Source organism: Halichondria panicea, chromosome 10 (genome assembly GCF_963675165.1).
Source record: "Halichondria panicea chromosome 10, odHalPani1.1, whole genome shotgun sequence".
NCBI classification, from domain to species: domain Eukaryota; kingdom Metazoa; phylum Porifera; class Demospongiae; order Suberitida; family Halichondriidae; genus Halichondria; species Halichondria panicea.
Window position 1 is genome coordinate 3,446,367 of NC_087386.1, and position 23,278 is coordinate 3,469,644.

Genomic DNA, 23,278 nt, shown 5'->3' on the forward strand with positions numbered 1-23,278 from the left:
GGAATGGCATAAGCAGTTTTGATTGTGACTTGTTAACTCTACAAATAAAAGTACTATATGTGACAGGCTCTGGGAAAAAGGCCATATTGGAGCAGACTACAATTGTTGAGATTTAAATACCAGATGATAGAGCAAAGAATTGCCTATGCATTGATATGCTTACTTAGTTTTCACATACCTCTTTTCATGCCTGAGTTATGCGCGTTGGAAAAACGCCCACTTAAAGATTGCTAAATTGGGAAAAGTAAGGTAATGGCGGCTGCTTAGACAAAGCGCTTCGGTGGAACGCGTTGGATTCAGAGCATCAGATTTTACAGAGAGGTAGTAGAAAGACTGTAGATAACTATAAGCTAAGACAAATTATTATGACATTATACACTGTAGTCGGCTATTGCTCAAAACCAATATCTGCCCAGAGCCTGTCACATATAGTCCAATTCTTTGGCTTACTTGGTAACCTTTCACCACTTTGTTGGCTCCAACTGCACTCTGAATACCATACAGCACTCATTAAGAACCTCCTATTAAGAACCTCCCATATTATTATAGGAGTCATTAAGAACCTCCCATAATTATTATAGCAATCCTTTTGAGCGAGAGGCACTAAAAGAAAAGAAAATGATAAATTTGTATGATTGTTGGTCATGAAATAATTAGCACTTCCACTTCCGCTTATAATTAATTGAAAACAAAACCTAGATCCTTGAGGTCCATGGTACATGGCCACAATGGCCACAAAACACAACAATAATTATAGATGCAAGTTCAGATTATTTTATACTATACTTCCTCTTCTTTACTTCCTTTGAGCGAAAGGGCGAGAGGCATTAGCCAGCTTGAACACTAGTTCAATTCAGCAGTAACACGTAACAATAACAAAACATGTGTAAATTGAACCATAGATCTACACAATCATTGAACGAAACTATTAGCGGTTATAGTATGGCCATGTACCATGTGTTATGCTATTAATTGTATTGTTAGCTGAATACTATTAATGGCATGGTGTGATGCAATAATTATGATCAGTCGTTCTTCAACTGTCAAAGTGTTAGGCCAAAGCGTTAACTTTTGTGAGTTGCCTGCATAGTGTTATGGCTTATGGCTCAGTGGCGGATCCAGTGCAGGGCACGTGCCCCCCCCTTTCTGAACAGCTCGAATAAAATACATGTAGCTCACGAAGTGGGTGTGGCTTAGAGCAGCAATCAATTATTGCAGCATGCAGACGATCTCTAGTCAGTGGCGGGGGAGATCCAAGGGAGCAGCTTAGAATATTAGAATTGATTTTTAGCAATCTTTACAGTCACATTTCACCTATTCTACAGAAGCTAGCTAAAACCAGCTAGTGGCAGCTTCTTCTTTCTCAACTGGATCGTCGCAATAGCAGCAAAATTAAGGGGTCATTCAGACCAGACTAGCTAGCTAGCGAAATGAGGAGAAGACTTTAAACAGGAAGTGTTGTAATGCAGGTAAAGTTGAAATGCAATACAATACAAATACAATACAATAACAAGAATAGGCAGTTTTCCTCCCCAGTAACTGCGACAAAGTATAATTATACACGGCCGGAAGTGGGCGTAACCCCAAATTTTCGCGCTCCGCGGGGTGAGACTCGTTGTATTTAGGAACCATCGCTAGTTGCCTATGTCATACATACTGCAATCCATGATCAGAAAAGCTACACTGGCTGGGCTGTAAAAAAAAACTGTTCTTCAAACTGCCCCCCCTTTTCAAAATTCCTGGATCACGTGTGGCTGGTGAAATTATGTATGCATGATGCATGAGACATATGATCCACATATGATCCACATTAGGATGCTACATTTCATTTCCACTTTGGCCAACATAACGACATTATTGAAAGAAAAAAAAAAAAAAAATTTAAAAAAAATTGTTGTCCACGCTGTGTTGGAGCTATACACACGCTGTAGGTACCAGCACATGCGCACATGGTATATTTAATATCTTGCCTCGAGGTTTCGCACAGTACTGCTGAAAGAAAAGTGACCGCATGTGACTAATTGATATAGTACAACCTCAGTGAGCCTTGTTGAGTGAGAGGAGAGTGAGAGGACAGTGACTGGGATCATAGCTAGAATCATAGCTAGATAAGAAAGTACCTCAAGCTAGAAAATATGAAAATATAGAGCCTGAAGAACCTGATGAAGAAGCTCTTGGGATGACTGTAGACTAGAGCAGAGCAGAGAGACAGGTGGATAACGCATGTGTTTCACGTGACAATTTTGGCCCCGCCCTGTTCGAAGCCTGATTCCATAGTGCCTTGCAAGACTTGGCTGCCAACTGCACTGCAAGCAAGGGTTGAGCTCAGGCTTGCAGCAGCACTGCTAGGCTAGTTAAAACTGTGATAAGTCGATGCATGTATGTGCCTGTTCTACTTTTGACGAATTATCGAACACCCACCTATTTTTTCGTGTCTAGCTGCAATGATCTCTGTGATATCCAAGATCTAACCGCTACTGCAAGTTAACCGACCCAATAGTAAGTCGTCTGGTATAGTTAGTTAGCCTGGCATATTTCAGTCACTGACCGTTCGAGTATAGGTTGTGGTCGATATAATTATGATGCCTTACTCTAGCTCTTGCACAAAGTTTATTAGTCATCAAATCGAAGTGGGCAGTTCAATATCTCAACGTCTACCTGCCCACGCTCAATTTTTCACCCTTCTACCACCAAGGCTCAACTTTCTTATCGATTAATACATCTTATTAATAAAGAACAGAAAAAGGAGAGCCAGGGACCGAGGCTACATGTACATCATATACGGGGCAGTGCAACTTTCAACAGAAAATTGCCAAACAGCAAAACCACCAGATAATTTTCATTACTGAAATTACTTTTGTTTGATGGTTTGTTTGATGGGGCATGCCTAGAGAGATTTCGAGAGACTTCTGCTGAGAGATTTCTGCTGAAAAAGTGGTCTATCTCTACATGTAATATAAAGTGCCAAGTTAAAGTACTCTTGGTAAAGTACTCCAGAAAACTACTGATAATTATGTATCATAATTATACCAGAGGAGGTTTTATCACGTGCGCTCACAAGAATCTACCGATTAGGCACCATTAGGCACTCTAAGGCACTCTACTGTTCTGCAGGATGTACAGAGACACTGCCTAGGAGCACCCTTTCACTTTCCCTACACTGCTAGTATTTAGATTTTTTGTCACTTTTCGCACAGAGGAGCAGCTTTTTTGCACTACCTCAAAGGAATTCTATATAATTATCACATGACGCGTTGCGTCATGATGATGCGTGTCTAAATCATATACCATACGCGAAATTTTCACTGATTTTCATGGGTTAGTAAGATTGGGTTAGTAATCTTACACGAAAATTGATAATTATCTGCGAGCTCTGGTTGTATTTAATAGCAGTACAGCACGAGTAATAACTTATTGAATGTTGCTACACTGTAGACCTAGCGAAGCAGCATTAAAATCCAAGAAAACCTTATACTCGAAGCCTATAGAAACTCACACATCCTTGAGCAGCCTACACACAGACACACTTGCGCATGCGCACAATATCACCCAGTATTTACATGGGTAGCAATCATGGATTTGTATAAGACCTACCCTAGTTCTTTGCCTGTTCTTTTCAGGGACTCCTCCTCGCATTTTGTCTTATAGAATCGATCCGCTGCTTCTATAAGCATGTTATTACAGATAATTATTAAAAGGACCAAATGTAGGATTTAACCATCGAACTGATTTAACCATCGAACTTCCTTGACAAGCCTCCGAATCACTGATTGGATACACTGCAGGTAGACTATACAAAAATGCACAATTAATGGCTTACCCTGACTCAATGAACCATCCTTGAACTTGAAAACTTCACCTTGTCACCTCTATGTACAATTATTATGAGGGGTAAGTAATATGGAATTAACATCCACCACTACTTGAAGACACAGAACTGCTAGATGCGTTTTCATATCTCTGGGATCTTCGCCTTCGTCTTTTAGCTAGCAGATACACAACGACTTAAGAAGCTGCTACACAGAGAACCTCGTGGTGTCAAGCTACCTAAGAGTCGATGTACCCACATTTGACGGCGATATGTTACACTGTACTACTCCGTTTTCGGACTCACCGTGTTGCCTTGACCACGGATGTTAGTAAAATGTATTGTATCGGGCTAACAATGGATGACAGAGACGTACAACGATTCGTATGGCCCACTTCGTGACTACAGGATGACTCGAGTCACCTCCTTTGCAGCCAACAGCCAACATCCAACATGTCGGTAAAACAAAATGCCATACCCACTGGCTGCAAATGCTGCAAACTACTCATTCTACGTTGACGATGGTCCGTCTCTGAAGCTATAGAATTACTTCAAGACCTGGGAGGGTTCAGTGAACCATGCGTCATCAAAGACTTGCCCGCTGACACAGATATGCCTTCATCTGAAGAATATACCAAAACTCTTGGAAACGCTCACTTCAAGTTGGCTATTGCTAGTCCACCCCCAGCTACTCTCTGACGTTGCTAAGACTATCAAAGTCAAAAGCAACTACTATGGGAGTGTAAGGATGATCCTGTCCCTTCTGACATCCAAGATACGTGGATCCAATGGAGACGTGGATCCAATGGAAAGAAGGAAAGAAGAATTACCACTTCTGTCTCAAAAACACGTCCCTCGTTGCTACTTTGACAAGAAGTCTCAACCTCACTGTCTACAGCTACACGGTTTCTCAGATGCTTCGGAAGTCACATATGCAGCGGTTGAGTCTGAGAATGCTCAAATCTCTTTGGTAATGTCGAAGACAAAGGTTGCTCCAATCAAGCGGTTGACAATCCCTCGTCTGGAACTATGTTGCTCGCCCAGCTGTGATACATCACATCAGACAAATGCCCCTTTCTCAGCTTGGACGGACGGGCTAGATGGAACCTATGTAGGCAACTGTGTCTCGACCATCGTTGATCTCATTCCACCTGACCTCATTCCACCCGACAAGACCCTGCGCTTCAAGAGCTTCTGAATCACTCTCGGACGGTAATCTTCTAGCAGTTGGCCTGAGAAGTACCTTCAAACAAGAAAGAAAATTAATTAGAAAGTGAAGTGTCGCTATCTGCACTCGCTATCTGCACTCACCCTAACTCCTACCCCCGTGGACACATTTTCTGCACTTGAAACGCATTACTGCATGGAGGGAAATCTCAATTGGTGAATTGCAAGCAGCTGATATTACTGGGTTAAGCTATTGTATCTCTTCAAGAAAAACATACTCTCCAGTCCACTCTTGCCATTCATTCTACAACCATTCATTCGCGTTGGGCAGCTACGTCCTACAGCATGGGAAGCATCTCCGTGATGAGCTGGTCCAACACTTCTCGGAGCTTCTGGCGCTACCATATAGTTGGTGGACGAAAGTTGATCCGATCCATTGCTCGAAAATGTCTCACCTGCCGTAGATATACAGCAAGACCCAGGCTACAAATGCTTGGACAACGTGTTTGACAACGGTCCAGTCTTAATCAAGTACGGCTATGTACGCAAACCGAAGTTAGTGAAGGGGGCGATCCTATGATTCAGTGAATGGGGATGTTTATAGCACGCAAAGCGCGCCGCAAAATGTAGGGCGTGGTCTACATTTTGCGGCGCGCTTTGCGCCCACTTCCGGAGGGTCATGCCCCTTTTGCCGGCAACGCCCACTGTTTTCTAGATGGTGCACAGTACTGACAGTATGTATTATAGTACAGTGCCATCAGCCTGGGATGGCAAACTCTAGCCCGTCAAATGTCAATGTAATCATGTCTAGTCTAGTCTCTGTGTAATTGTAGAAGTGTAAGTGATTTGTTCCTTTGCTTGATTTGTTCCTTTGCTTGATCTGACGACAGTCTGCCACTAAAAGGGGCAGCGTACAAAGTATGACCACCAGTACCTAGGAAAAGAGACTATTATTAATTTATTGTACATACATGTAGGCTTAATTATATAATTATGCTATACATTCATGTACCTGGAGCTGCATGTTGTGAGGCAAGCTCAAGTGTTTGATACAGCAAACCACTTCCTGCTGCCTAGCCTTATTATTGAGCCCCTCCCCACTCTTTACTACTTCCCATGGATAACCCAGTAACAATCGAAGAAAAGTAAGTTTTTTAGGCCAGCTTACCTAGCTAGCTAGATCTAACTGGTATAAAGTTATTGTAACTATCACTATTAAGCTGTAGATAGCTGCAGTAAGTGTAGCTTCCTTCTAGCCAACTATCTACTTGAGCTTCTCTGAGTCTGGATAGGCACCAGAGTCTGGATGGGGGTGCTGGAGCACCCTAAGCACCACCCTGTGTACACGCCCCTGCTTTCATATTTTCATATGCGTGTTCTCAGTCCACCTGGAGTTGGTGACATCTGAGGCTTGTTTCAAACGCTTCATTGCTCGGCGTGGCCTCCCCTCCCCTCACTTGTATGGAGCGACAATGGCACAAACTTTACCGGAGCTGCCAGAGAACTCTACCAATTCCTTCAGACCGAATCCACTCAACAAAGGAGAAATTCATCCCTAGCTCACTTTGGTGGAATCTGGGAAGCCACCGTCAAATCGAGTTTTGGGTGAAGTAAAACTAACTTATGAAGAGAAACGACCCCCTCAAGCCGATCAATTTCTCTCCTAAAGCGTTGGCAATCATTGTTATGGCATTTTTGGAACCGATGGTCCTCAGAGTATGTTACTCAAATCAGACGATTCACAAAATGGCGTCACCACATAGAAACTGCGATTTGGTTCTCAAATGCACCCATACCCACTAAATGGCCACTACATCCTGGAAAAGACAATTTGGTACGCGTAGCCATCGTTAGAACTCGCCCTGTGACGAAGCTAGCATTGCTTCTACCGAACGATGACTGATGCACACTATTTAGTCCACTTGGTCTTGGCCGGCGGTATGTTGGCATACATGTTATACCTTATTACGTAATGTTTACACTATAATTTATGCTGCTCTCACAAGTTATACTTTTGGACTCTAGCATTAATTTTAGCCTCATTATTATTATTGTTTAGCAGTTACTTTCATGGGCTCCACGAAATTTTAACGTAGGCTAAATTTTTGATTGCAGGCAGGCAACGACTCATGAAAATCAACCACTCATGAAAATCATAATTAATTTTTTTACCACACGAAAATTACCACACGAAAATTACCCATTCCCTACTGGGCGGTTTGCTGATTCATCAGTAAGTGGTGCCAGTGCGAAAAATTGAGGCCACGCCACGCCCACTTCCTATTGGCGTGTGCCTTGTAATTTAATTAATTATTGTATTGATTTGCTAGGCTGGATTCTAGTTTGACTCACATTTAAGGTCTCTTTCGTAGCATCATCTGTTCGCACAAACTTTCTATTCAACATGTAAATTAGCCTTGCACTAAAGCGCTTAGCTACAACAGTCAGAAAGAGCTGTAGCCATTATGTTCAGCTTTTACAGACACACCCCTTGCTCAATTTTAACGAATCATTCTTTGTTACTGGGTGGTACTCAAAATCAGCGCATTGAGCTCTGCTATTGACCCCATGAGCGTATGCATGTGCTAATAATCCAGTTTCTAGTTTCTACGATAGTACATCATACGATAAAGCACTAGCTTTTGCAACGCCAGTTGTTATCATTGCTTGAATTGTTTATCCAAACAGTGCTTGTTGTTACAGTTGCCACACAGTGCCATCAGATCACCACGGCATGTACAGAAGATTTTCACCTTTTGAATAAACTTGTATTTTATGTGACTTGAAGTGACAACCGGAAAAGGCGAAAAGAAGGTGTTTGAGAGCTAGATGCACTTGATGTGATATGATATCGTATGCTATCGTATGCCATGGTAGTACACCACAGTCTGATCCATTTCTTTGTAGCTCTACATCAACCATCTTTATGGTGAGTACCGAAGAGGAACAGGACGTTGACGTTAGACGTGCTATTGTGTATCGTAAATTCATCTTGATCCAGAGCACTTGGCTCTGAAACTTCTGAAACTGATTGTGATGCTCGGTGATTGTAGTCCACTTAATTGTAGTCCACTTACACCTGTGCCTGTGAGGCATTGATAACATTGTCTCCTGCAGAGAGGTATTTTGAGGTGGGATAGTGTAGTTGTCGTGACGCCCTTTACAAATCATCTTAGCCCAAAGCCGTAGCTTTGGATTGTCCATATCACCCTTTATACCCTTTAGCTTTTTAAAAATTACATCCTCTTCATTAGATCGAGAGTGGATAGGTGTTTTCCTTTTTTTCGTAACAGGCACAACAGGTGGCTCTAAAACTTTAGCATCACACCACAGTGTTCTTCGATGTGCTGTACATAACCTTTTTCAACTATCCAGCGCTTAGTGTTTCCTTCTAGGTAACCCACCTGAAAATCTGCTGTTGATGGTACATCATCGGGGAACGACTCATATATTTGCACTCGTAGTGCTAACGGTGACTTGAACATTCTGGATACCCCATGCCACATACGCACTAAATAGTCACTTAGGATTACCGTATATGCTCGATCAGAGGCCGCTCTTGTATAAAGGCCACACTCAAATAGTAGCCTCCCTTGTTAGCAAAATGAAACATTTAGTAGCCGCATTTAGTAGCCGCTCACAAATAGTAGCCTCAGTGAACTTTGACTCTAGCATTTCTGCACGTGGCAGCTATTACTAGCAGCTAGCTACATGTACGTAGCTATGGGTAGCAGCTTGTTAGTGCTTCACAAAGACTTTCTCATGGCAGAGTTCAAGTTTATGCAGGTGAAAACAACTTTTGATGACAAATTATCTGGAGCTAATAAACGCCGCTCTTGAACAGTGGCCCCTCTTGGCCTCCTCTTCCAGCAAAATGAAACATTTAGTAGCCGCGGCTGATCAAGCATATACGGTAATTATTTTGAGATGATAGTTGTAAAGATGATAGTTGTAAGAAGAATTAGAGTCTGTTACACATTCATTATCTTTATCGGGTATCAGATGATGGCATATAGAGATTGCCACAGCCACCAGCTTGAGAAGAATGAGGACAACCAGTGTAGCTGTACTGTGCTGGAAAACTGTTATACCGGTAGTTGTATTGGGTTGGGTTGGAAAATGCACCACCATACCAGTTGAACTGCACTTCAACACTGAAAGAACTAGCTCTCTAAATAGAACTACATGTATACCAGGTGTGCATGATAATTATAATTATATGAATTTTTAAAGAAAAACTGTATTTATTCTGTATTTTCTTTTTTTAATTAAAACAGGGAAAGGGTTAAGTACAACCACTCACTCTAATGTGGTATTTTGCTCTCTGCAAGCATGCACTGTAATAACGAGTGTTGCAAGCGTGCGCTTGCTAATGCCTCTCGCCATGTTAAGCTTTTGCTCAAAAAGTTATAGTAGTTTTGTTAGCTTATCTATATAAAGTCACTTAGAAGAAAATACTTATTTACATGCATCTATTGTTGTATTATCAAGAAACAGTGATTCTTCCAGGATTCAGTGTATATAATATCTAAGAAGAAAAGACTTGTGTACATGCATATTGTACATGTATATTGTTATCTATATTGTAGTGTTTTGTGGCCAGGAGGATCTGGATCTGGATATCACACATGTGACATGGGCATTACATCCACTAAAGGGTGTGTCCAAAGAGATCCAGGGGGTTCGCATGGTTAGCACTGGATAATAGTAGTCTTAAGGTCAGCATGTAAGCTGCAAAGCATGCAGTAGTGACTATAGACTATAGTCTATACCGAGTTTAATCTAAAGTAGCGAGCTCTTTTATCTATGGGTGCACTGAGCTAGCTCCGCAGAATCAGGTAGATCTAGATCTATATTCTATAGCTAGCTGGCCGGCCATGAGCAAGAGAAGGATAAGTGTGAAGCCTAAGTCTCAATCTATCTCCTACTTTGAAGTATCTCCTTCAAAACGTCGTGCTGTGCATAAAAAGTCTCTCTCTTTGTCTGCTGTGCCAGAATCCTCTTCTGTTAATTCTTCCAGGAGTACTAGGTTCCTCTCCAGTGATAAAAATGAAGCTGAAGAAGTAGATGTACATGGAGCGAGCAGGCCTACTGATGTTATCAGTGGCGACTCTCCAGATGTATTAATCAGTAGTGAGTGGCATGATCATGATCCAGAGAGCTCGGGGCAGGATGACACCACTTTTCCAGACACGGTGAGCTCAAGTGCTTATGAGAAGCGACAGCAGAAGGCTGCTGACAACTGGGCTGAAGTGCGTGTCCAGTTGCTACGTGCCAGTGTAGAAACCGGAATTCCTTCCCCTTGTTCTGTGTGTGCCGAGTGTGAAGAACCCGCTGTTGCAATTTGCCGGGATTGTGGACCACAGGCATACTACTGTGCCAACCATGTGGACTCAGTGCACTCTCTGACAAATATTTTTCATCGACCTTTTCTCTGGAAAGTATGCACTAATCAAACATACTGCTGTACATTTTTGTGATTATTAAATGCATGCGATCTGATTTTACAGAATGGAATGCTTCACCCATACTATTTCAAGCAGTCGAGAACCTTTCCAGCACTTCATTGTTGCTGTACAACTTACATAAAAGAAGTTGTTTGTCTTGACCCTAAAGGTATTTGTTTAGCTACACTGATATAGCCTGTGTCTAAGAATCCAATGACTTACAGGTTTCCAGCATTGTGTGTGCGTAACCTTCTGCAAGTGTGAGCCTGAGGCTGTTACTCTTGTGCGGCATAACATGTGGTGCGGCATAACATGTGGCCAGCGACACCAGCAACTCTCACCCTAGCATTTTATCAGGATCTGCTACTATGGATGGAGTGAGTCACTTTTGCTGGAAGGGTGTATTGGTGTCGATGCTTTTTGTCGTTCTCTTGAATACAAAATTGGAAGAGATATCAGCAAACAAGTATGTGAATTTGATGTCGGTTATAATTATACATTAATTGTTGCGCACTGATGAGGTGTACATGTTGCATGCGTCAGCAATCGCTTGAGGTACACACTTTTAATTGTCAGTTGTTTTAATCTGTTTATTCTTCTATAGCTCCGGAAGATCTATCCTGTCATGATTGATGCATTTGAAGAATATAGGTAGGGTATATTAATTGTGAAAGAACATAATACGACGTATTCACATTAACATTCAGGTTCAACAGATATCAACTCGACTGTCTTCTATTTTTGTCTCCTGACTTGAACACTACAGCTATCTGCCCTGCCTGTCCTCAGGTTTGTGGTTTTGTTATAGCAATTAGACTCTGGCAGCCTATACTTACCTTTTACCTGCAGAGCAATGGAACTCAAATTATATCCATGGATGGTGTATTTGGACTATGTCGGAAAAAGTCTGCTGGTGTTAGTGTTCGACCACCACTCTTCTCTGGTGTATTCTTTGAGGAACAGCAAGCAGTAGATGAGTTTGTTGCTGATTATGATACATTTGGCCAGATAATCGACAAGGTAAGGTTTTAGCGTTATACTTAATTGGTCAAGTGTGAAAACCTGCGCTATACAATTTGGATGTAATTAAAATTTGGATGTAATTAAATAGACTTTTAGCACATTTAGCACATTTCACTCAGTTAATTTTATCCTGGCATTAGGGGTGTCATGAGTTCCTCGCTGGAGACACTTTGCGCTCCAAATCAAGGTACGCAGCTCTAGATGAAACTGCCGTGTTTGGAAGCATCTGTCGTCATGAGTTTCCCGAGAGATTTCTGAATATGAAGCATGGAGAAAGGTATGTACGTAAAATTAAGGTTTTCAAAAAGAGCATACATGGTGCATTGTTAAAAATTAAGGTATTCTGTATCTTAATTATCTAGACTAGCATATACTGTGTACCTGCTAAAGAAGGCACACCAAAACAAGGGTGACAAGTGTCTGTTGTTACTGTATGATATTGCCTGCTTACTCGAAACTCATCTGAAGGTTTGTGTCTCAATAGTCAGATCTAATCTTAATTAGTACGCACTCATACGCACTCATATTTGATTACTTCTCCAGAATCGTGGACATCTTGACATGTTAGAAAAGACATCATTAGGAGTGCCAATTTTTCATGTCTATGGGCATTGTGATTGTGCATTCTGTCAGGTAAGAAGAAAGATGCCAAAGCTGTGTGATGCCAAAGCTGTGTGTTAATAACTTACTGTTGTATTATACATGTAGCTGACATATTCACCTAGAGTCCTAACTGGATGCGGACTTACTGATGGTGAAGCTATGGAGAGACTGTGGTCATATGTAAGAAGATTTGCTAAATCCACCAAAGAAATGCGACCATCTCATCGCATTGATGTCCTTACCTCAGCTCTATTACATTATGCATCAAGAGTACGTCTTAATCTAGGTTTGTTTTTTGTTAGGGCTACCTTAATATTAACTCTCAGCACTAGTTGGTATGCACCTATGTATGCTTTGCATAAAGGGAAAAAAAGTGCTAACTCTTGTATACGTAGGGGCATCGTTAGTCAAAAGGCTGAAGAACGCCCAAAACACTCAACATAGTGCAACAGAGGACTTATCAAAGCTAATCAATGAGTCAAATGGTTAGACGTAGTCAAGAATAAAGTTTGTGAATTTTGTGCACTTTTACATTGCACCTTCAGGTACACTGACGGAGTCATCAGCTAAACAATTGCAGAAACAACAACACGGGCTGTTCGCAAGGAGTCAAACTGATCTGAGTGAGCATTAATTATCAGATGATTGTATCAAAATTGTGATGAAACTTTGACAGGTTTCGGGCAACGTCACAAAACCTTTCAGAACATCCTTCATATTGCTCGCGAGCGTAGGTTTTTAATATCTACCAAAGCGAGATACGCTGGTAAGAATGTTAGTCAGCACAATCATGTAATTATATAAATAATAGTTAAGTAATAATTATGATTTAGAAGCCCAAAGAGCTGGTTGTATAGTATCCCGAACGTAGTGAGGGTTCTACTAGCCCTAAGGGCTTCTAAATTATGTGGAAACTTCCTAAACAGCTAGTGACTAAGCATTAATTTTATTTTTATTATAGCAACCATGATTCTCTAGCCATTTGATCTACATGATTTTCTAAGTTGGATAGAACACTACCTTTAGCCAATCAGATTGTAGTATGTATGCATGCTAACATGATCTATGTACTATATTACAGATGGTCAATCGATTGCTGCACGCGCACGCCTTGCAAAGAAGATATCATCAAGTACGAGTACGCTGAAACGAACAGTGAGCAGATTTAATGGTATGCGTCATGATCAATTTGAAGAAGTAGCATACCATCTGCCAGCCAATTTGAATTGGGAGACAGTTTCCAATTTGGAAGAATTGTCTACGTTGGAGGTCGCGTCCGCTGGAAATTGTACCATTCCCATTCAACCATTCCCATTCAACCATTCCCATTCATTTGTGGATAAAAGTTGTGAGAGCATGTAATATGAAGGAAAGGGCAACGGAAGAAGTGAAGATGATAATGGAAGAAATTAATACTGTTGCCAACAACCTGAAATACGAGCATTCCGTAATAAGTCGTCATATACAGGATATCGCCACATCTGATAGTCTGTCTCTGTTTCAGAAAGGTTGCCTTAACCTTTTGCACCGAAGATTATTACTTTGCGAATCTTATTTAATTACGTTTTCCAGAACAGTTAACCAGTATCATATTGTAGAGCTACCTGATACGAGCTTATTAGGTCCAGATGGTTCATTTTTTTACAATTGTCAAATTCATGAACATGATTACCCTTCCGTTACTGATATTATTTGTACAGACAGTAGTAGTGATGATGATTCTGACGTGGACAATTGAACACTTATCTTTTTTATGTACTTTAATTAATAATTTATTAATCACACTAGCTATAGGCAGTCATTATTTCTTAAACATCAATGCCTTTTATAAATTGAAGTCAAGGCTATTATAAGTCAACCGCGCGCATGCATAATTATAAAGTGACAACATTATATGAATATGAACTGCATATAGTTTTGACATTATTATATATAATTATAGTCCTAAACTCGGACATAAATTATTATCTATGTCATACATACAATTGTAACATACATAATTATATACGTACGTATAAACAATAATAACGTAATCTTACTTATGTATACAGTACACAAGATAGAGAGAATATAGAATCGCGAATAAAATGGAAGGAAACCTTTACCATTCCTATTACAATTGCATATACAATAATTATAACAATTATCATAGTAGTTTTATAGTCAGCTGGTTATTTACGTTTGCGATTAGTTCTTGTATGAAGTGGGGAGACATCAGCTACGTTTGATATCATACTGCTCGGCCATTCCACGATGATCCCTATACTCAATTTATTTTCCCCAAAAGCATCTTCAAACCAAGCTTCAGCACCAACTTGTACAACATCCACAACGGAAAGCGTTTCACAATCTTTTTGGCAAGGACGACCATGAATGGTTTTATGTACACCAGGAAGCACTGTACCTGTCGCAACAATACCTGTCGCAACAATACTTCCATCTCTGCCTTTCATAAAAATCGTACTGACTCAGTGTTAGAAATAGCTTGATTGGACAAGATTCCAGAAGGTGTTGCTTTGGTTGTAGTTTTAGTGGTTGATTTCTTCACAGTGGAAATAACAGCTTTGGATGTAGTAGATGAGGTGGTGTTGATTGGGTTTGCGTTTGTTGAGGTAACATTGAATGAGCTGGAATTTGTGTTGAGACTGGTTGTACTTGCCGAGGCTGCAGTGGCTGGGGTAGCAAATTGTTTCTTGGACAGGTCATCTGTAGTAATAATTAGAGAAACGAGGTGTACAGTTTGTCGTGCACACAAAGCAATCAGTTTTACGTAATCAAATAATGGTATCTACATTACATTTACTTATAAAGCCTTACCATACAGAAAGTAGGAGCTGAAGGATGACAGGATTGCAGGGTGAGATTGAAGAAATTTTTTCCCATCTGTGGTTCCCACACTTAAAACCTTTTTATCAACAAACATCATTGTAGCCATCTCACAACCAAGTGATTGCAGCAGATTGGCCTGTATAAGTGCACAAGGTAAATATAGCCACATGTTAGGGTTTAGTGTGTTGTCTACATTATAGGCATTATATCATTTATAAGCCCGCCTCATAGTAAAAGTAATTATTTCCTTAGCTCGCATAAATTGGACCTGTCGCAACATCATAATAATTATGTTCACAAAATTAATTTTAGGTGATAAAATACAATATTATATGTGCCGTCTACGTGCACATACAGTACTCACAACACCTACATATCCCTGATGTCTCTTAGCAACCCGAACAATGAGCTGCCTCTTCTTTGCCGACGTTAGTTCCTCCTCATCCTCCTCCTCATTGCTACCCTCAATATCGTTTGCTACTGCATTGTACTTTTCCTTATCAGCAGTGCTGATTTTTCTCCAAGCCAAGCCTCTGCCATCAATTTTGATTTATCTGAGAGAGTCTTCCCTTTGAGATCTAATATAATCGTGCATTTGCTGAATAGTGAGTGAATGCACAACTTTTATATACGGCATGCACGTCATTAAAATAAACTATCCACCATAAATCTACGTACCTTGTTGTTTGTGAAACTCTTTACTGAAGACATTAAAGCCAGAGGCCTGCCTTAATTTCCTACGTGTGGACAGCTTTTTAGTTTTTAGTTCTAGCACGAGGAACAGTGTCACAATGAGAGCTGGTGTGCCGTTTCTTGTGATTGTTTATCCAATACTGCATGTATGCATGTGCGTATTTAGTTTTGGTAGTGTGTATGTTGCTGTACGCACACACATACACAGACCCACATGTACACACGCATACACGCATACACACACGCGCACATGTACACACACACGTACACACGTACACGCACACGCACACGCACACACACACACACACACACACACACTAATTAATGATACACACTAATTAATGATCCCAGACTAAATAATTGGACAAAGTTAAAGCCATCTCATGTGTAACCAATACCGACTGCATGTACATGTTACAAATACTATACTACCAATTAAAGTCCATATAATACTAAGGCAGCGTGTATACACATAACCAATATTGACTGCAATCAATGCTACTACCAAGTAGTAGCTACATGTGTCAGGCTACAGCCTAAGCTTGACTACAATCAATACTGCTAGTCTTTACAGCAGGTGATGTGTACAGGGTGAAACATCTGTACCTTAATTAGCTGCAAGGGCTGATAAAGAGAAGAGGGCATGCAACTCACTATTAGTTTAATGTGCGAGCAAAACTGCATTCAATAGCTATCTGCACATGTAATTTACACAAAATCAGAAGTAGTTTGTACTTTTCCAGTAAATTCCACCGCTCATGCACTTACAGTTTTTGCTCGCAAGCTGTTGCATGCCCTCTTCTATTTATTAACCCTCAACTCTCACGCAAATGCTAGTAGAAAGGCAGAGGTAAAACGCAATTAACTGGTCACGTGACCAAAATTGCTGTCCAAAGCGCAATGCTTACTTGGCAATTTTTTAGGATCTTTTTTGGACATAAGCAGACGGTAAGAGATGAAGAGATGTAGAGAGTATTTGTATAGCTAATTGTATATAGGGGCTAGATGAAGTTTAATTACAAATGCATGTATTTGATGACAGCTTGTTAGTGACAATGTACATTTTTGACGTATAGGTATCAGATATGGACCGCATACCTAAAAAGAAGTCTAAGGCATCCAAGGTAAAGCTACAAGGTAAAGCTACAAGCAAGCTCAAGACTCCTTAAAAGGTCGACATAACTGTTACAACTTATCCCGATCTTCAACCTTTCCTAAATATGATTGTGCTAATCCTATACACAATTACTTTCTAGCTATACAAATACTCTCTACATCTCTAAGTGACTGCTTATGTTCAAAAAAGATCCTAAAACAGTTTAGCAGAATGTGCATATATGCCAAGAAAGCATTGCGCTTTCTGCAATTTTGGTCACGTGACGTCAGCCTAAAAGGTAACTAACCAGTTGACTATGATCAATACTGTTACTAAGCAACGTACATACAGACTAGCCGACTAGCAATGTGCACACAGTGACTAGCCTGACTATATCATACTGACTATAGAGCATATCGCATATAGCACGACCAGACTCAATTTTAGAGACTGCATGTATACATCATCCTGATACCAATGTTGACAGGTCAATCTCACGTTTATAGTATTTAATGTCAAGCCAGTCGCAGTAGCAGCAGCTTGTCGAGCATTCAGAGTGTTCTGTCCACAACTGTGCATCCCTTCTTCAAATTTCCTCACAAGAAATTCTCTCTGGGATATTGTGATCACTGTTCGAGAAGTCATGATTCTACTGATCACTAGCACTACTCTCCACCTTGTACCAACCAGCTGTGTTGTCCAGTCCAGTAGTACTAGTGCAGTGCAGTGCAAACCGTGTGCTGTGGTATATCTTGAGTTCATAGGTCAAGTGATCTGACTATAACCAGCCTTGACTACATGCAGTGCCAATGCTGACCATAAGACTACTATTAACCAGTGCTGACCCATGCGAATGGGGTGAGAGATCAATTTCACAAATGGCCGGCTACTGCTAGCTAGCTGTTTTAACAGATATTTTCGGAGTCTTGTAGCTAACAAAAAGCTAGCGCTTTAGTGCAAGGCGAAACCTTAGCGACAAAATAATTTGCTTGAGCAAACGCCTACCGCGCATGCGCATTAACTGATTAGTCCATGCGGTTGAAAGCTTGTGCTTAGATCAGCCTAAACGATTTATACGTACATGTACCTTGTTGATTATCACTGATATGATAAATATGATGGACGTACGGACATAGTCCATCCCATGTTGTCATCTGTGACAAGAGTCCTCTAGCTGCTGAACTGTTCATGTCGTCATCTGTGACAAGACGTACGTCCCCGGCCCCATGGCATGGATGCAACATTGAATTGAAATAGAGCGCAGTAAGTTAGCAAATTCCATGATTGATCAAGTACTAAGTACTGCAGTTAATACTAGGTCTGGGAGACAATCTCAAGTACTTTTCATTATGTGCGTCCTTCTAGACTAGACTGGAGACTACACCTTCCTTCAGAGAGGAACTGGTAAGCTACTTATCAAAGGGTTGGTCCGTGTGTGAGATTCTTCACGCACACGCACGGAAAAACTCTTATAATAATGCTGACGTCACAACCACCGCCCACATGCTTAAAGCATACTGTATAGCGCGAAATTTTCGAGGCACTTATATTTCGTGGAATGGAATGGCCTCTAAAAGCATTTCTGACCGGAATCCACGTAAATATTTGCAAGTTATTCTAATCAAAGAACAATTTTCGTGGACTTAATGTGTAGGGATTGCTAACCCACGAATTAAGCCCCTAGAAAATTTCACGTTATACGGTAATACCTAGTAAGAACTGCTAATTGATCTATATTAGGTGAAATCTGCGGTTTGCATTCATACAAGAATCTGGGTATAGTTGAACCAATTAGTACTACACACGAATTCGTATGTGCAGATGGTCCTCGTTTACCAGTGTGTGCGACAGAAAGTTGATTCCTGTACATATATTTATTATCTCGAAATTGAAGTGAATCGAGTCTAAATATTTGCCACTCACGCATTAAATCATTAAATCACTCACGCATTAAATAATTTGTGGTTTGTGTTCCGCTGGGACAACTCTTTGATACGCAGCTTACTACTTCTACTTCTGTAACAACCAAAGAAGTTGTGAATCGTAATGCAGTGACCATAAAAAATTTGCTGATCACTCCTGACAATTCAAGCAATAGCTAGCCAGATCTGCAGGAGATATTTGGTATTAACGTATCTACAGACAGTGAGAGTAAACATCCACCCCACATACTTCCATCCCTGTCGTAACAGGGATGGAAGTATTAGTTAGAGGGGGTATATAGTTAGAGGGGCCCTCCCCCTGTATGACACCAATATTTATTGTGAATGAGTCGTATAAAACATAGCTATATCATTGTTACATAAGACGGGATCAAAACAAACAAAGGCATATTATTTTCGCTACCAATCTTCTCTGCTATCCAATCGAAACGAGTCTACACTTCATCAATTGCAACTTACAGAGTGATCAACCTCTGACAACCCAGAGCAATTTCCTGATTCTTGTGGAGCGGATGAGAGAACACTGCTACCAGGATTGTAAGTTAAACGTATGTAGATATTCTCTGGACTTTGTCACCACTCCAAGAGAGAGTCAACTCACCAGTTGATGAACCCCCACTTTCTCGCACTTTCTCGCATTGCATCTGTGGAGGGAATGGGTGGAGTGAGTTTACATCATACGTAAAATACAATATAGCAGGAAGTGAGAGTCAAATAGAGATTTGTACAGATGTAGGTCATGGTACGGTCCCTTTAGAGAATGGGCTCACTACAATGGTAGAAGTTTTGAAAATTGTAGCACTTGTACAGACTCTGAATATTGCTAGACTAGTCGATAACTCACAGAAGCATGCAATAAAAACAGGTATGAGAGATGTTCAATGGTCCGACGAAGCTGGTTGTAACCTTGATCTCACCGTTTGATAGGTATATGCGGACAACGTCTAACTGGAGGGATAAAAGCCAAGCAAATAAAAGCTAATAAGTACGTGTGGCCGGGCCAGGCCAATGGCAACACAGGCAGTAAACATCATGTGCAAACTTTTTAGCAAAAGTATTCATAATCAGTGTTACCACCTCACTTACACGATTGTTTATTGTTTGACATAAGAATGGATGTTTCATTTCATGAAACTTATTAGCATAGCTATTAGTAGCTACTTGCTGGTTGTAGAGTGGGTTCCGTTGCGACATCATGGCAGGTTTCTTTCAGTAGAGAGGCAGTGATGTCTCTTAGTTCATTGTGCCTTATACTGGGGCAAGAGAGCTTGTTGAATAGAGAACGTCTGTCCACAAACACAGTGGGAAGGTGTGTTTGCTGGGGACTATAGGTCCGTCATTGCGGCGTAAAGTGACGCCACATAGATATTTATATGAGTATGCCTCAAGCTCAAGCTCTATGCTCAAGCTGTGGAGTACCTCGAGCTCTAAGCTCATACTGTGGGTAGTGTAGTTTGTGGGTAGTGTAGTTAAACGATAAGGGCTTTATGGTGGCATCCATATCAGTAAAAAAAAAGCTATATCTATCATTATTATATATCTATCATTATTATTTTATTTGCACATAAACACGACAAAAACACGACAAAATTTATTATCTTACTGAACTCCCTTTTGTGAGTATTGACAATCAGGAATTTGTCTCTCCATGCCCTCTAGTTCCGAAGTGTATACTGTACGTTATATATTGTATATATTGTATTGTATGTAATGTTTAAGGTTTGAAGTGGGAATTTAAAACAAAAGAACAGTGTATACACACAAGCAAAAATAAACAAATAAACACATAATATACTTAATATGAGGTGACATTGTTGAATTTATGTCTTTCTAGATGCTTTTGTTTTGTTGAGAGAGAGTGGGATCTGCTGGTTGAGGAGGACTTGCACCTTTTTTTACGAAATACTTTCGGGTGTGCAATAATTAAAAATATCTGCACACTTGGTGACGAGTTGCTTCCTGTACAATTGGGCTTCCTGTACAATTGGAATGTAAAACGCTGATGACAGCACTTTAATTAAAAAGCAATAATCTATACAGAATAGAGCCCCACTAGACCCCATCCTGAATACATCGGATTGTCATTAATTGATCTGAATACATCGGATTGTCATTAATTGATCTGAATAATTAATTGATCTGAATACACGGATGCCAGAGGTCAGAAGGGAGGCTGCTGGCTAGAAAGTCTTTTATCTCAACTTCCTCTCCAATACATTGAGTCTTGTGAGCTCTTCGTTTTCTTTGCAGTGGCCATTGTTTGAACAGTTTACTAATAAAATTATTGTTGCTTTAGTTAGATTGCGCATGCGCAATAGTCTATTCTATACTCACAGCCCCTCCTCTTTTTCAGTTCGCCGTTTTGTCCGGATTTGCGAGTTTCGGACTAAAGAGGTCCAGATTACCAAAGTTCTACTGTAGTAATATTGTACTTATATTTTGTGGATTGGCCTCTAAATGTTCGCGAAATGGCTGCTTACTGGAAGCCACGCCTTTAAATCTTTGTACGTTATAGCAGATAATTCTAAATTAAAGAATAATTTTCGTGTAGGATTGCTAACCAGTGAGTTATATTATTGTAGTGCTCTCATGTTATGCAAATGATTTCAGAGTGCATGTTTTTTAGAAAGTGCTTCTTAACAAGAAAAACAATAATTTGCCCTCTTATAATCATACAATGCAGCTTCTTAATGCCCTTCCTCGTTCTCTTCGTGGGAGTTTTCTTTGTAAGGGTTCTCGGTGCTTGACTTAGCAGTGATTGTCTGCGTCCAATGTCCAAGCTAGTTTTGCTCCAGGTTTGTTTCCTCGATCCCTGAACCTTCTTTTTCGCATTGAAGTGCAATACTTTTGCCAGGTATATATTATAGTAACGATGAGAGTATTTCCATGCATGGTTTGCTAGCAATCTGCACATTCAGCCATTTCTGTCATTCCTTGGATATAAACTCAACGTAAATATTGTGTCTGTCAACTAGCGTGTGTAATGGTTGATCAGCTTCATCGGGGGGGGTACGTTTGCGGTGAGTAACCCTCTGATCTCGTGCAGCACCGCTTTCATAGCTATTAATTTCTATCCTCCTTTGTGGATGCTGTACTCGTAGATGCTCGAGTGCTTGGCTTCGTACTTTCTTGAGACTGGGTACCCACTAACTTTCACCGAAATCATCAGTTCTTCACAAAACTGTTTCGCTATTTTGGGTACCTCTTTGTTACAGTTTCCTTCCTAACTAAACAAATTTTTTTTAAAAGTGTCCGAAAAGTTAGACGATATACGATAGTCCTTTATTTGGAATGTAAAAGAAAACGTGTGCATGGAGATATGCAGAGAACAGCGAGAACAGCTATCCCATGCACTCTAATGTTAGTCATCAAACTCCTTCTGCCTCTGCTGTAGGCAGAGTCTTCTGGCCATTGCATGCGCGCGCACTCGCTTTGCTTGTTCTTTTGTTCATGTTGTTCATGCATGCACGAGTTTGCTGTTCTCTATGTTTGCTGTTCTCTATAGTTCAAGAGTTTGCTGTTTCTCACAGAGCCAGTTGGGGATGCCCTAGATTGAGAAGATTTTAAAGGAAGTATTCTGAATCGTACCATAGATTATTGAAGAGAGGGATTGGAAACGCATGCGTTGAAGTCATTGGAATTCCGGCCCATCCGTGTTGCGCCGACGCCCACGCAGTACTGCTTTTCAGCAAGCTGGTTTTTGCCTTCAATAGTCTACAGAAGGCAGCACAAAGGCTTGGCCTCGGGGCAATGCACACTGATAGTCCAGCTGTTTATTCTAAATAGTGCTTGTTAAGTTTAATCTGTCTAGAGAAAGAGCAAAGTCTAATAATTTGGTATAAATCTTGACTTACCTTCACTGCCTCAAGTTTGGGATTATTTTGACTCTCTTGAAAGCAGTTCAGCCTTGCTACACTTTGAAGACAAGATCAGTAGTGTGGTAAGTGTGTTTTAAATCTATCTATTGTTTGATGGATTCTCCTTGGTAGATTTTATAAGCATATTAATTGCTACATTATTAATTAATCATTTGTGGGATTTGTGGGATTTTCTGCCAATGTAGGTGGTTCAGCAGCAGGCTGTTATATGCTAGAAGTGTTCCTTTAATGCTATTGAATGCTTTGTGCACTTTTATTCAGTGTTACAAATGGGTCGTCGCAAATTTTATTTGGGAAGGCGTTTGAAGAATTCTGAAAGACTAAACAAAGGGAAACTAAACAAAGGGAAACGTCAATTGGGAAGACCACCACATAAAAAATCGGTAAACTAAATCTATCTGGCTCATTTATTTATAATTATTATTGTATGTGTCTTTAACTATCAGATCGTGTCATCCACATCCACTGATGGTACATGTACTGAAAACACATCCACTGATAGCACATTCATTAATAGCAGCGTTTCTGATGGTACATGTACTGAAAACACATCTGAAAACACATCCACTGATAGCACATTCATTAATAGCAGCGTTTCTGATGGTACATGTACTGAAAACACATCCACTGATAGCACATTCATTAGCAGCCTTTCTTCCGCTAGTACAGAAAATGATAACACCGATGAAGAAGACTCATTGTCAGTAGAATTTGTTGCTGAAATGAAAAAATTGAAATTACCAAGCAGCAAGTGGGTTATTCAAAATGATACAACTCATATTGGAATCTGT

General features: G+C 40.4%; 1 protein-coding gene and 3 long non-coding RNA genes across 6 annotated transcripts in view; 2 read left to right on the plus strand and 2 right to left on the minus strand.

Moving 5' to 3' along the window:
* LOC135342395 (uncharacterized) overlaps window positions 1-23,278 on the minus strand; it is a 72,984-nt gene that overhangs the window by 49,555 nt on the left and 151 nt on the right. Inside the window, exon 2 of the long non-coding RNA XR_010396862.1 lies at window positions 22,198-23,204. This is a non-coding gene — a long non-coding RNA (uncharacterized LOC135342395). The remainder of the gene's footprint in view (window positions 1-22,197; window positions 23,205-23,278) is intronic.
* LOC135342389 (uncharacterized) lies at window positions 9,531-13,891 on the plus strand. 2 transcript variants are annotated; one of them, XM_064539121.1, is made up of 14 exons: window positions 9,531-10,416; window positions 10,486-10,591; window positions 10,647-10,888; window positions 11,027-11,073; window positions 11,130-11,211; window positions 11,272-11,442; window positions 11,586-11,722; window positions 11,808-11,913; window positions 11,989-12,078; window positions 12,154-12,334; window positions 12,444-12,533; window positions 12,594-12,671; window positions 12,725-12,814; window positions 13,130-13,891. In XM_064539121.1, exons 4-14 carry the CDS (start codon window positions 11,048-11,050, stop codon window positions 13,408-13,410), a joined length of 1,332 nt encoding a protein of 443 aa, XP_064395191.1. In that variant the 5' UTR covers window positions 9,531-10,416; window positions 10,486-10,591; window positions 10,647-10,888; window positions 11,027-11,047; the 3' UTR covers window positions 13,411-13,891. The 2 variants fall into 2 exon arrangements, with proteins under 2 accessions (XP_064395191.1, XP_064395190.1); XM_064539120.1 differs by having other exon boundaries at window positions 9,531-10,591.
* LOC135342392 (uncharacterized) lies at window positions 14,018-21,614 on the minus strand. 2 transcript variants are annotated; one of them, XR_010396858.1, is made up of 6 exons: window positions 19,454-21,614; window positions 19,069-19,253; window positions 15,556-15,710; window positions 15,251-15,455; window positions 14,866-15,013; window positions 14,018-14,754 (listed from the first exon to the last, which is right to left on the minus strand). It is a non-coding gene; the product is annotated as an uncharacterized LOC135342392 (long non-coding RNA). The 2 variants fall into 2 exon arrangements; XR_010396859.1 differs by lacking the exons at window positions 19,069-19,253; window positions 19,454-21,614 and adding an exon at window positions 17,165-17,179 and having other exon boundaries at window positions 14,179-14,754.
* LOC135342393 (uncharacterized) lies at window positions 17,789-23,051 on the plus strand. The gene is made up of 5 exons (XR_010396860.1): window positions 17,789-17,929; window positions 17,985-18,070; window positions 22,140-22,549; window positions 22,749-22,870; window positions 22,934-23,051. It is a non-coding gene; the product is annotated as an uncharacterized LOC135342393 (long non-coding RNA).